At 42.2% G+C, this 14,190-nt stretch overlaps 2 protein-coding genes across 2 annotated transcripts in view; one reads left to right on the top strand and one right to left on the bottom strand.

The window, feature by feature from the left end:
- The window catches only part of LIMS2 (LIM zinc finger domain containing 2), a 32,469-nt gene that overhangs the window by 10,166 nt on the left and 8,113 nt on the right, over positions 1 to 14,190 (top strand). The window contains exons 2-4 of the mRNA XM_051782485.1: positions 2,328 to 2,487; positions 3,426 to 3,492; positions 3,800 to 3,920. Coding sequence (XP_051638445.1) covers positions 2,328 to 2,487; positions 3,426 to 3,492; positions 3,800 to 3,920 — 348 coding nt within the window. The remainder of the gene's footprint in view (positions 1 to 2,327; positions 2,488 to 3,425; positions 3,493 to 3,799; positions 3,921 to 14,190) is intronic.
- Positions 5,997 to 14,188, bottom strand: GPR17 (G protein-coupled receptor 17). The gene is made up of 2 exons (XM_051782484.1): positions 11,165 to 14,188; positions 5,997 to 7,115 (listed from the first exon to the last, which is right to left on the bottom strand). Exon 2 carries the CDS (start codon positions 7,074 to 7,076, stop codon positions 6,045 to 6,047), a length of 1,032 nt encoding a protein of 343 aa, XP_051638444.1. The 5' UTR covers positions 7,077 to 7,115; positions 11,165 to 14,188; the 3' UTR covers positions 5,997 to 6,044.

The following is a 14,190-nucleotide window of genomic DNA, read 5'->3' as shown; positions in this document are numbered from 1 at the left end:
AATCACCTTCCTTCTGCCTTTGAGGAAATCTTGTCAGCATCAACAGCAGCATCCTGAGGGAGTTCCTGTTCTTGCCAACACAGCTGTGGGACTTGTGTGGGAAATGTCTCCTGGAACAAGTGTATTCCCTGGTCTGTGGTGTGAACTGGCCCTGCTGTGCTGTGTTCCACACAGGAATGTGGCAGTGCAGGCTGGAGGCTGGGATTGTTGTGAGCTGCCCTTGTGGAGGTGGCAGCTCTGGTCTTGCAGAGTTCATCCCTCAAGTTGGTAGTGGCACTGATGGGTCCCTTTGGAGAAAGGAAAAAAGAAAACCAGGATTTTTAAAAATGTTGATTTCATGTCAATAAAGCAAAAACCCACCAAACACAACCTTAGATGGTGCTTTGTTGTTAATATGTAGAGTGTAATACTTGCTGGCTTGCCTGGTTTTCTTGCCAGTTTTTCCACTATGTTGACAGGAGTCTTCCTTAATGATGGCTGTTGGCTAGCTCAAGTCTTGGAATTCTGGAATCGAATTTTTCAAGAGGAAAAAAATACTTGATGGGAAGATTATATTTTCAAGTCCTGCCACGTGTTTACATGGTATAACTGAGAGAGCAGTGACTGTAAACCAAGCTGATTAAGTCTCTCAACTTTGCTGCAAACACTTGGTGTTTTTGTGCTGACCTATTCCTTTGGTACTGTGTCAGGATAAAAATGTCTTTTTAACCTGTGATCTCTAGTTTATGAAATTACAGAATTTCCTGCTAGTCCATAATTCCGCTCCATGTCTGTTTTTTAAAACTCCTTCATATTGCAATAAGGAAACAAGCTATAACAAATTTCTGCTAAATTGGTGCTCCATTCTTGAAATTATTACAGTCTCCCGTGGTTTTTTGCCTCTCTTGGAATTGAAGCAGTAGAAAGAAAGTCCTCTTTTACTGAGCGGTCGCTCCAGGTCACAGTGCTGGATGTTTGTGCAGGCTGCAGATGGGAGACACTTGGCTCAGCTGGGCCAGCTGGTGTGCAGGGCTGGCTTTGTTGCCTCAGGGGTATGAGGCTGCTGCCTGCTCAGTCCAGTTGTGCTCATAGTACAAAGCCCTGGAATACAGACAGTGGTGTGTTTTGAGGGGGGGACCAGAGGAAAGAGGATCTTCTGCTACTGGAACGTGCTTTTTGAATTACTGTTCTCCATGAAAAGGTGTGTAAAGTAGCATGCTGGGTTGTAGAATAACACTAACAATGAAAATTCAGTTCAGAATAGCTCTGAATGTAAAAAGAAAGGAAAAAATCTTTTAAACTGAGCCATCTTTCATTTTATGCTTACGTCACGTACTTCAGGAAAAGTACTATACAAATAGTTCAGAGATTTTTAACATGCTGGAAAATTTTTATATTCCTATCTGTAAAACTTCAGTCTTTCCAATCATTCATTTCAAAAGGTGCCCAGAAGGCATAAAATAGTTTTTCTATATCTAAAAGTGCAACAATATTGAATTTTTATGTTATTGGATATAGCCTGGTGGTTAAAAGAAAGATTGCATTGCAGCAAGAAATTGAGACTTGTCTTATAATTTTTCCCTCTCCGTTTGGACATGTGAGACATGATTTTAAAACTGCATTAACTTAGATTAACATGATGGCAAGCATGAAAATTTTGTGAAAGAGGTTAGGGTCGTTCCATATTTTAGGGGAGATAGAGGAAATGTTCGCTGTGTGTTTTGTGACTGTGGCTTTGGGGGGTTTTTAGCCTCACTTTCTGAGCAAATGAAGCTGATATATTGGGCAGGCCATCCAGAGGTACTTCTCTCTTCCTATACTTTTGTAACACTGGGAGAGTTTCAGTTAATTTGGCAGGAAGGCAGGGCGTGTGGAGGGGAAAGTGCCCTGCTAATTCCTGCAGTGAAGGGGAGACTCCAGTGGGATGTCCGTGCTTAGTGCACCTCAGAAAATCCTCCGAGGTGTACATGCTGACCAGAAATCCAGAGAAGTCAGAATCACTGGGTTTGCTGCTCTCCAAACTGCTAGTTTATTTAAAATTGTGAATATTTGCTATGAGCTATTAGCAGGATGACACAGTGGGGTGAAAGACTGTTGAAGTATCCAGAAGTGCACAATAGATAAGTCCGCCAGATGACCGCATCTGACACATGTGAGTGGCCAGGACATTATTTCTGGCTGCTGTCAGTGATGAATTGACTCCTTGATCTTTCCTGGTCACGTAAAGGGGAGTTTAAAGCAGCGGGAACGTCCCGTTCGTAGGTGTTGGGGGAACTTGGGTGACGTGGTTGTGCTCGCCTGACTGGCTGTGACATTGCTCACGTCCCTGCTCTCTGTCTTCCTTGCAGTAACATGTCTGATGCTCTGGCCAACGCGGTGTGTGAGCGCTGCCAGGCGCGGTTCAACCCCGCCGAGAGGATTGTGAACAGCAACGGGGAGCTCTACCACGAGAACTGCTTTGTCTGCGCTCAGTGCTTCCGGCAGTTCCCAGAGGGACTCTTTTACGAGGTGAGTTCTCAGGCTGTGTGGAGGACAGGAGAAGTAGCTCTATTAAAATGCAAGGAATGAGGTGGAGATTCTGGCAGATATAAGAATTTTCAGGTTTTCTTGCATGTTTAATGTCTTAGCCCTAAACCTCTGTTGCCATTTTTTTGAGGAGCTTCCAACTTAATTTCCCTTTTTTTTCTTCTCATATATTCCCTCAGTAGCAGCAAAAGCTGCTCTTTTGGATAAGAGACACTTCAGAAAGAAAACCAAATGTGTTTCTTAATCATCATAGAATCATAAAATGGTTTGGGTTGGAAGAGATCTTACAGACCATCTTGTTCCAACCTGCTGCCATGGGCAGGGACACCTTCCACTAGGCCAGGCTGTGCAAAGCCCCCTCCAACCTGGCCTTAATATTTCATTAAACATGAGTGAATTTTTGTCTCTATTCTTGGACATTTTGGACCAAACTTCTCCAGTTGGGCACCTGAAATAGGTGAACCCATTTAAAAATTACACTGACTCTTTTTTACAGAATATGCATGAGCACATATTATGAATACACGTGATTTTAAACGGGCCGTATTTTTTTGGCACTAGTTTTAGCCTCGTGTAGTAGGAATAGTTCTGAACTCTACAGTAAAGCAAAAATTAAATTAAAGGCAACTATAGTAAAAGGACTTGGGGATTCTTCAGGATTTTTACTGTCTTATGGCAACATTGCTGTTAATTTAACTGTTTGCTGTGCAAATCCACCACGAGACTGAAGTCGTATCTGGATATTTCTTTAAGAAAAGCCTTTAGGAGTTGCAAAACAGGTGTGTGGGGGGGCTAAAACTGGAGAACTTGAGTGACCTTGACTAATTGGTCATTTCAATTGGACAGTCATGCTGAACTGTTGAAATGTAGAAGTAGTTCAATTATTCATGAGGGCTCCTTCTCTCTTGTTTTGTTTGCAGTTTGAAGGTCGGAAGTACTGTGAGCATGACTTTCAGATGCTGTTTGCTCCTTGCTGTGGGGAATGTGGTAAGATGTGGCACATGTCAACAACGTGGGGTAACAGCTACAGGGCTGTGCAAACCTTCCAGCATTGCTGTGACATCCAGCCCTGGGCTGGGGTTGTTGAGGTCATTTAAAGGAGCAGGAGCTCTGGATGGAAACAAAGCATGATAGCAGCAGTGATTTGGGGTATCCTGGTTGTAGGAATAATTGGGTTTTCTTCAAAGTTAGACTGTTAACTGTACTTGTGAAATTGAAGTGAAAGGACTATGAAGGCAGTAGATTTTGATGCCTGTTTTCTGATGCATCTCAAGCTGCTGCTTTCCTTTTGCAGGTGAGTTCATTATTGGACGTGTTATCAAGGCAATGAACAACAACTGGCACCCAGAATGTTTCCGCTGTGAGCTCTGCGATGTAACCCTTGCTGATCTGGGCTTTGTGAAGAATGCTGGCAGGTAAGACAGAGAAGGAGCTTGGAAAGTTTTATCAGTGTGTTATTGATGCAGCAGTGAGATGCTGAGAGTGGTCAGTTAGTTGTGCACAGAGGAAAAGCTTGAAAAGGTACAGGAGAAGCTTTAAGGAATAACCTTTTATATGGGAAATGGAATGAAGAGCAGTGTTCTTCATCCAATGCAACATGTAGAAACTCAAATTTTAGTAGCTAGTGGATGGGTTCTGGAAAAGAAAGGGATTTCAGGCGGAAGGAAGGGATTTCAGGAAGAAAGCTGAACAGTACATGAGAAAAAGGAATTATGTGATCCCGGGCAGGCTATTTATTGAGTAAGCTGCTGAGCAGGAAATCAGGATATAGAAAAAGGCCAAGAGAATAACACGATGATCACAGCAGTCTGTTCAGCATGTGATTTTACTGGTCTTCAGAAATCATTCATTTTATATACAGAAATATAAAAATGAGTCATAGAGGTCAATTAATACATTTAATTAAAAAGTAAGAAATAAAAACACAAAAGAGAGCTTATACAAAAGCATTCCATGATAAGAAAATAAAACAATCCAGCAGTTAGCAGACAGTGCACAATTCATAGTTTATTTTAGGCTTTCATATGTCATGAGCAAAGCCTAGTAGTTTATCCTAGAGTTTATATTTTCACTAGCTAAATGGTGAAGAAAGGAAGGAAAGGTTATATACTTGCATCCAGTCCAGCAGGGAGTCCTCTCAACTCCCTCTTCCCTTCCATTCTGTATGCAACTTCTGTGCCTTTGTGCCAGTTGGAGCTGGGCATAATTGATTTTTCTTTGACACCTAAGCTTGTTAGAATGGGCTGTTGGGATAGCACTTAAGATGTTTTGGCAAAGCAGTTAGGATTGGAGCAGTTCAAGCAAGATAAAGTATGTTTGATTTCATAATTTGTGGGCCAAATCTGCGGTAGTAAAGAGCTTATAAAAATGTATTTCACCTCTCATATGATTTCCTAAAATATTTATCTCCATAGCATTGAAGCAGTCTTCTAGTAAATATTATTGGAAACTCTTGCATTCTTTTTCACCCCTCTTATTGTACCTGGTCTTCTCTAGTCTGCCTGTCAGTTCCAAGCATATTCTACATGATGCAGTTTGTGTTAGTGAAAATAAAGATAATCCCTGCATTATCCACAGGGAAGGAATAGTCTTGCTAGATAAGTCACAAAAAAGTTGTAAACCATTTTAAAGATGGGAGTCTCTTCTGGACCAAGTAGACTTCACTTCTTCAAGCACTTACTTTTCTTCACTTCTGCCATTTGGGTTCATATTTTTACAATTCAGTATGTAGCAAACATGAATGCTATATTCCTAAACAGCCTTTTTCCACTCCTCAGTTTGAGGGTTATCAGGATATCTGGGGTTTTGCAGGGAACTGCATAAAAGAGACAGTGAATTAATGTTGTCCACCTGCTGTCTGCAGCTTTGAGACAATGGCAGAGTGCAGATAGAGAAGGTAGTGAGAAGTTTTGTGCTCATCTCCAGCTCTGAATGCTGGGAAAAATTAAAAAACCCCACATTGTAAGGCCTGTCTTAATTCCAGTCCAGGCTAGGTTCACTGCAGCATTTGGTGTTTTTTTTTCTTGTCACCATTTAGTACCAGTTTTCTCTCTACTGTGTATAAATGCTTTGAATTTGGAGACTTGGGCAAGATGTGCTAGGGTGTTGTTTTCTCATCAGGCAGGTCTGTCTCAGGAGTGGATCTCTACTGCTGGCACAATATGAAATTTTAGAGAAGGCTGTATGCATTGTGCAGAAGAAGAGTCGTTACTGAGTGCTTTGGGATTAAGTTCTTTAAAAAAAAAAAAAAGGTCCATTTTCCTCTTTGCCCCTTTCCCTGTTCCTAAGTGCTCAATCCTCAGTTTCACGTCTTGGAAATCAGTAGAAGTGTCCTTCTGTTTGCAGTTTCAGTAAGACAAGCAGATGTGATCTCTGTTGTCAGAGGAGTTCTTGCTAATTGCAGTCCCACAAAACCAACAGAACTTCCCTTCTCGGGCTGAGTTTGACTCTGTGTGGACTGTCCCACCAGCTATTTGTGCTCTCGGCTGCTTTTGGTGGAAGTGAGCGTCCTTAAGTCAAAGCAGTGACAGGAGTCACGTTCACAGTTCAGATTTAGCACTTAGGGAGCTTTCATTTGTCTTACCCTCGTACGTTTGAGGCAGCATGACGGTCTTTTTGATACAGAACAGGTTGCACAAAGCCTCGCGGAATTTCTCGGCTACGAAAAAATACATGACTGGGTCGAGGGCCCCGTTGAGGCTGGTGAGGCAGGAGGTGACGCGGTTGCTGAGGGCCAGGGTGCGCTGGGTCTCACAGGAGGCTTTGGTGCCGTTGTAGTGGAGAATGTAAATGTAGCGGTTGACGTGATAAGGTACAAAGCAAATCAGAAAGATCATCAGGACCATGATGATCATTTTGACAGCTTTTTCCTTCAGGTGTTTCTCAACTCTGTTCCCACTCCTCAGGCTTCGGATGATGAGTAAGTAGCAGGTCACTGTGGTGACAAAGGGGAAGGTGAATGCCACCGCCAAGGACACGAGGGCGTGACGTGAGGCCTTCTCTCTGTAGAGCTGCAGGCAGACGGTTGTGTTTTCCATCTGGACTGTCTGCACACTGAGCAGCAGAGGTGCCATTGCCACCCCAACAATGACCCACAGAAAGGCACATGTCACATGGGCATACCGGGACCTGCGGAGCTTGATGGACTTGACGGGGTGCACAATGGCCAGGAAACGGTCAATGCTGATGCACATGAGGAAGTAGATGCTGGCATACATGTTGAGGTAAAAAAGGAAGCCGGTGAGTCTGCAAGGGATCTCCCCAAATGGCCAGTGGTTACCAGAAAAATGGTACACCAGCCGGGTGGGAAGTACCAGCACAAAGGACAGGTCGGCCACAGCAAGATGCATCAGGAAGATGTTGGCGGGTGTGCCTGACTTTTGGTCCCGAACGAAGAGCCAAAGAGCCAGGGCATTGCCAGCAAAAGCCAGGATGAAGTCCAGGAAGTAGAAAGTGGCAAAAAGGATGTTCTCCATGTGTGTCTCTTTGCCACATTGCTCTGACGTTTCCAAAGCAAAATGTGATTGATTTGAGCAATTGAAGAGTGGGCTTGAATCTGCCGGGCCATTCATTTTTCCCCACAGTTTTGAAGGAAAAAACTCACCCTAAACCTGAAAGAATTAAGACAGTATATTACAAAAGAGCCTGGGTTTGTGGAACAAACCAACCAACCAACCAACCAAAAAAAACCCCAACAAAACACCCAAAAAACTACACATGGAAACCAGTGATGTCTCCTGTTTGCTATTATTGGTGTTTAATGTGACAGGTCAGTCTGAGTATAAACCCTTATATTAAAATCCTGCATCCCCCCTGCCTGGCCAGGTTTTCCAGACCAGTAATTGCTGTGGAGGGAACCTTATTAAAGAGCTGGCTGGCTGGTGATGAGCTTGTATCCAACCCGTGCGAGGTCAGTTGTATAACCAAGTAGTGAGATGCTTGTGTCTAGTTAAGAGGAGTAGAAGTGGGTTTTATATGTCTAGCTAGAAAGTATTTGCCATGTTTTAATTTGAAATCCTGATTCAGGACTGAGGGGCTCCTAATGAGTAAGCTTTTCTGAGCACAGGTATATGTTGTAAGGTGACCTAGCTTAGAATATCTGTCTTGTTCCTAGAAGAGATGGAAGACAGGTCAGGTCTTGTTTTTACTAAAAAAATCTACAGGATTCCTGAAAATCTTTGAGGATTATTTTAGTCTAAAGTCCTGTATTTAAGGCAAATGCACCTATTTCCAGTATAGTTGGAAAGTTTTCAGATGGGTAACAATATCCCATCTGACACTGAATTGACTTAGAGATTATTAATAATGCCCATGCTGTCAGTCACTTGTCAAAGTGCCATCCTTCCCTACAGCTTTTCTCCCCCAGCATAGCTCTCTCTTTTCCTCCCTCAAAAGTCTGAGCTCCATGTAGCTTATTCAGGGCCTTTTCCAAGTAGCAGCTTAGTAAAACTGAGCTTAGCTTTGCCAGTCTGTGTTTGCAGTGTCCTGAACAGCATCAACAAAAAGTGATGAGATTTTCTGGGCACCTCCCCATGGCTTTTTATACACTGCTCATCAGTGGGTGTAGGTGGTGGGAAAATGCAGGCCATCTGAAATTCCAGCATTGTCTCTGTTTCTTGGATTCCTCAGAGGTGTTACAGTATGTGCAGCAGTACCTCCATTGTGCTTAACCATTGCATTTTGTACTGACTGATCATTTCTCCATATTATTCAATACGTCTTTCAATATATTCAATATACAGTGCATCCAGATTCCCAACATAGCTCATTATTCAGATGTCCAAAAATATTGGCATAATCAAGAAACTGAAATGGGATTAAGGACAGACAAATGTATTGGAAAATATAAGCAAAATTCCAGATAATTAATTTTTTTTTTTTTTGGCTACTGTTACTTTCAGGGGAACAGAAAACTGCAGTAGCTAGAGGTTAATGTGCTGGGCTGTTTCTGTTTGATTCACAGTTGAAGAGACAGAATCAACAGAAGGGGGACTGAATGAAATTCAGAAATTGAAATTTCTTCCTATGGCCACAGAGGGCCCTTCTTACTCCATGCATTGCCTGGATATCCTTCCAGATTTGAGTCTTAATAACAAGTTATTATCTTGCCATTACTTGCAACTGCATGTGCAAGGAAGACTGTACAGCCCTTATGTCCAAGGGAATTTCATCCATAAAAACACATGTGAAATCCTGCTTTCATGTACTAAAGGAAAATGCCCTGTTTGCAGGTTTTTTGTATGAAGCTCGGGGGTTTGCAGAGAAGTCTGCAATTTTTTGTTTCTAGTGTTCCTCTGTCCCTTACCAAGTAAGACTCAGAAGTATTCTGGAACACAAGAGTTTGAAGTTTGTTTGTGATGGTAATGTTAACTCAAATACTTGTCCTCCCTGGATGGAATTAGTTTAGGCATGTGCTTTTCTGTTGCACACCAAAGGAGAAGCACAAGACCATGCCTTTTTACTGTTAAATTACAGTAGTGCCTATCACCTCATGTTCTTGCTATTAAGCCTTTTTTTGTGTCAGACCCATTGTTGAATTGTGCTTTTCATCTGCAAAAAAAGTCATCAGATGATGTTTATGTCAGTGGTGGGGTGGTCTGATGGCTAAACATTACTGTATCCATGGCTGTGACACCTGAGCAAGCTGAAAAGGCAAAAGCAAGTCTGATGGAACAGACTGGGATGACTCTTACCTTATTGAAATGATTTAAATCAGTTCAGGAAGAGAAGCAGTAAGCAGAGTTTTCCCTCTTTGCAAGCTTATTAGGGGTTTAGTAGCATGATACATTGAACTGATTCTGTTTGAGCCGAGTTCCTAAGGAGGATCTTGGGGATTCAGACTCAGCTGAGTTTCAGTGCCAGACTTGGAATAGGCAAGACTTGAAAGTTGAGAGTTTAATCCTCACTGATGGCAGCATTGGGTCTGCCATGAATTTCTATCCAGACATGGATTTCAGTGCAAAGTGTTGTGGGGTGGAGTAAAAAGGAGAATGTCAGAGCTGTCTAAGAAGCCCACTATGTCAGTGACAGGAAGAGAGAGGCTTAGAACTACTGATAAAATTGAAATAAATTCAGTCTTTGCAAATGAGTGCCTTCATAGGAGAGCTGCTCTTACCCAATTTACTTTTGAGAGCAAGGTGAAGGCAGATATTTTTCACTATCTGATTAAAAATCATAGAAAAGGGAAATGGTCCTCCTTCGAATTTTGTTTATATTTTAAATTAGAAGGAAATGTTAATTAAAGCTTTTATGTATTTTACAATTCTGCTTATTGGGTGAAAACTGTGGTGTAGCACTTGAGTAGGTTAGGGAAAAAGCTGATGTCAGTAGAATGAATTGCTGATCTTATTTTTAGAATTTATATGTTTTCAACAAACTGCTACAATTTTATAAAAGTAATCATTCTCTGACCAGTGTGTTCTGTAGACAGTGTTGAAAGCCCCTGCTGTTATGTGCAGTTCCACTTCTATTTTTCTTGGGTTTAGCCTATCAATTTAAAATAAATGTTTTTAGGTTTCTTTCTTCCTTTTTGGATTTTTATGCTTACAAAAAAAGCACTGGGAGTCCTAGAAAGCCTGTCGTACTAGTCTGTATAAATGCTAGGAGCAAACTAGAAACCTTGCCAAATCACCTAGAATGTGTAATTTGTGTTAAGCTATATAGTGCAAGAGGCTGTGACTTCACAAACTCCTTTAGGAGTCTGGCTCATTATCCAATAATTTCCGCTTGGATTGCGCTCTTGGTGTTGTGTGAATATTTAGTGATTTATGTGTTGCTAAACAGAGCACTATTCTGGAAGGGCCAATTATCCCAGGCCTCCCAGGGCTGAGCTGTAATGGGAATGTCACTGCTCATTCCAAGTGTATGCACACTGACCATATTTTATGCCCTGTTTCTCTTCTGCTCAGAAACAAGCAAGATAACAATCCACAAGGCTGTCAGTGTGGACATAACACAATCACTCTCACAGCAGATGCTCCGTCTGTCATTAATGAAACAATTAACTAGCAGAAGAAATCTGTAGGTCACTGTAAGTTTGTTACCTGGCTAGTTCAGAGCTCTGTTAGAACACCCACTGCCAATAAATATGAACTCTACGTTAGGGTTTGTGGTAGATATCAAAAATTCCTGTTCTTGCCCCCAGCTACTGTAGTTTCTGGTTTGTGATTACACTGTTTGTGTGTTGTTATGATTATGGATTTAGTGTCTTGTCAAATGGGAGTGCCTCCTATCTTTCAATCAGAGTACTCTTCATTAGAAAGAGTCTGCTTCTGACTGAAGTTATTCTCCTGAAAATCACTCCCTGCTGAGACCACCACCCTTCAGCTGAAATACTTCGTTTTTGTGAGCATCAGAGCAGTGTCAGAGAGCACTGGACATACCATACAGCTGGCACAAATGGATATACATTAGGTACAAAAGTTTGGAAACTTTTTTGTTTTGAAAGAGCAATGTAAAGAAAGACAAGGAAATTAATCTTTGAAATTCAAAAAATACTACCTATTCTTAGGTTCAGACATTTACATTATATTCAGCCATCTCATTATGTGTGTCTTTGCTCCTCACTGGCTAAGACTAATGATATTAGGAAAGCTCCTAAAAAATGCTCCTGAAAGAAGAAAGCTCTTAAAGCCCCTTCTAACAGAATTGTGTCTCTTACCTCTTTACAGTGCAGTCCTGTGGGTGGAGTATAGGATCCTTTTGGGGAAAGTCTGAAGGAACTCCTGATGACAGCAAACCAAATAGAAGCAGAATGGAGAAAACGAGATGATTCCAAAAGAGTGCAGAGTTGCAGAGTTGCTGAGGGTGGAGAGGGAGGTCCTCTATATAGTGTCCTCCTCGCTCTGATAGTGCATTATCAACTCAGTCACACAACAGAGCAGGGGAGAGGAGACCTCAGCACTGAGGAGCAGTCTTCATCCCAGCTGAGCTCTTGGCACTGGGGTGCTGCTGCCTGTATAGATAGGAATATCCTGCATGAATATTCCAGTGTTCATGGTGCTTACTGAAGGCTGCTACTGAACTCCTAGCCATGAACACAGACTCCTTGGAGTCCCTTGATTATTTTAGGAGGGTGGAGAGAAGCATTGTTTGTGGGAAATCTAGTATTAATAGACACAACAGGACATTTCAGAATGGGATAATTCCATAATGGTGGGAGTGGGGAGGGGTAGAGGGAGAGGGGAGGCTGCTATGGCAACAGCTTAGCCTGTCCAACACTTCCCTTTGCTTGCAATAGAGGAGGGTCTGTGGGAGGGCAGAGGGTTTGTGAGTGGGGAGGGGGTTGATAATGGTTTATCAGTGCAAGTGGCTGAAGGCATCTCATTCAGCTGAGTGAGAGGGGTCTCTTTCAGGACACTTGCTTCGGGGTCCCCATGTCCTGCCCTGTATAATTACTCTGCATTTGACAGTGCTGAATAAAATTGATGCCTTTATGCCGAGATGAGCACAGCTGCATATTTCCCTATAATGGGGTGCTGTCTGCTTTTTCTGGACTCTGTCTGGGCAAACAGTAGTTCCAGCCCTGGACAGAGACAGTTGCTGAGAGGAGGACTCAGATTTTTGAGAGAATAATAATGATACTTAGCACTTAGGCAGGCGCCTGCCAGTTGAGGGTCATAAGTGTTTGAGGTCTCACAACAACATCTGTGTTGTATTCTTATCCCTGTTTTACAGATCTAAGGGTAAGTGATTCATCGCAGCAGAATTTTGGAGGAAGAACACACTGCTTCATCCATAAATCTGCCCTTTGCATTTGAACTTTTCCTTTTGTTTTGAGAATGACCTGTTGTGGGGTGATGGATAGGGTTAAATCTAGAGGAGATTCAGAATTCTAGGGTAAAAAGCAGCTGCAACTCCCTGGACAGACTGAGGTAGACATGCTCCCCAGTACAACAGTAAACATCTGCTCAGAGAAATATAACAGAGTGTGGAACAAAGTGGAGACTACATAGCTCTCCTCCATTGAGATCCCAGCAGAATGGGAGAACATTGTGGTACTGAGACCATACAATACCTGTCTGATAAGGGAGAATCAAGATGTTCTGCTGCTAAAGCCAACTACCATGTCGAACCCCCTCCTCAGATGCCAAACCGTGACCAGCTGCCCCTCCCATTAGGTACACCAATCAGAAATAAAAGGTATTTGTGACTAGAGCCATGCAAACTTCACCAAAACACAAAGAAAATAGTATAAAAGTAAGTTGGGGATAGGGGGAAAGTGGGAGAAGACCTTCAGTGAAACTACTGGAATTAATTGACAGACTCAGTCCATCTTCTTCCCTCCCCAGAGGGATGCCTTGGGTGAAAATTATACTCTGTGTTGTTAAATTCTGCTTTTAGGACTAGAGCGTGTGTTTGTGCTCACCCTATGGCATGTTAGTAGATTGCTTGGTGTCAGAGCTTGTGCTTGCTTAATGTATGTATCAGTAGATTGCTTTAAAACATATTTTTGCAGTTAGAATCTGTCTCTGACAACCTTCAAACCTTATTAATGTGTCACAATTTCTGTTTATAAAGAGGGTTATTCTGTGAACTGTTCAGGTGAGTCTTCGCAGTTGCTGGCAGTGGAAAACACCTTGGCAGGGCCTGCTGAGGGGTCTTGGCTCTTCTGAGCTTCCCCTAAAAGGGTGGTTGAAGTGCCCTCCAACCTTGTGAATCTGTTGGTGAAGGGTCTCGTTACAAGACACCGACAGACTGTCAAACACCAAGGTCTTGACTTTCCTGGGGGTACTGACAGGCAAAAGTCTAAACTCCCATCTTTCATGTGACACCTGTAAACCTCAGCAAGTGTTTGACATAGTGATACAGTGAAAGGAATTAAGCAGGCTTGGTAGTTTTGGGACAAAGCAACCCACAGAAGTCATTTCTCTGCCATGTTTGTTTTATCATAAATTGTTCCCAGCACACAGTGTTGCAGCTAGAGGGTTAGGTAATAGGCAAGTAAACTTGAACAGCTTCTCCTCAGAGCTCCTAAATATTGGGATAAAACTGGTGGGTTCCATCAGCCTTTACACAAATTTTTTTATGCCTTTGTCTGAGTTTTTCTACCAGGAACTTGCTTTATCTACCTGTTCAGGGATGTACTTGTAAAGTGTTCTAGAACATGTGATAGGAACACAGTTGCATTTACCACACAAAAGTGCAAATTGCATAGTTCTTTATTTTCTTTAACTTAGGACTAAGAGGAATTTGTATGTCAAAGAGCCAGCATTCAATTGTGTCTTGTTTGTCCTGGCTGTTGAAGACTAATGAATCCAGCCATGGTAAAGGCATGCAAGCAATGCACTTTGGTTTAATGCTTTTTATTCTCTGTCCTCGACTCCCTCCCAGTGCTGTAATGCCTCTGTTATGCTTGGATCCCATGGTTAGTAATAGAGAGAGGGCACTGCCACCTTTCCTTGCCCAGCTCTTGGAAAAGATCTAAAGTGTTAGAAAGGATACCTGGAAGAATAACTATGTGATATGGGATGTAAATCCATGAATGTTGAAGGAGTATTCTAAGGAAACACAGCTCTGTGACTGCTCTATCCACATATTCCTCTCTGTGCAACTGGTGTGAAATACTGGATACCAAAGTGAATTATATTTAGTCTGACACTTGTGTTAAATAAAGTACTTCCTATAGTATGCATTGTATGTTGTTTTAAGAGAAAGCATTTTTAATACTTTATTTCCTTTACTTTG

This window comes from Manacus candei, unplaced genomic scaffold (genome assembly GCF_025592945.1).
Source record: "Manacus candei isolate 608988 ecotype Guabito, Panama unplaced genomic scaffold, ASM2559294v1 h1tg000015l, whole genome shotgun sequence".
NCBI lineage: Eukaryota > Metazoa > Chordata > Aves > Passeriformes > Pipridae > Manacus > Manacus candei.
This window is presented reverse-complemented; position numbering and strand designations above follow the sequence as displayed.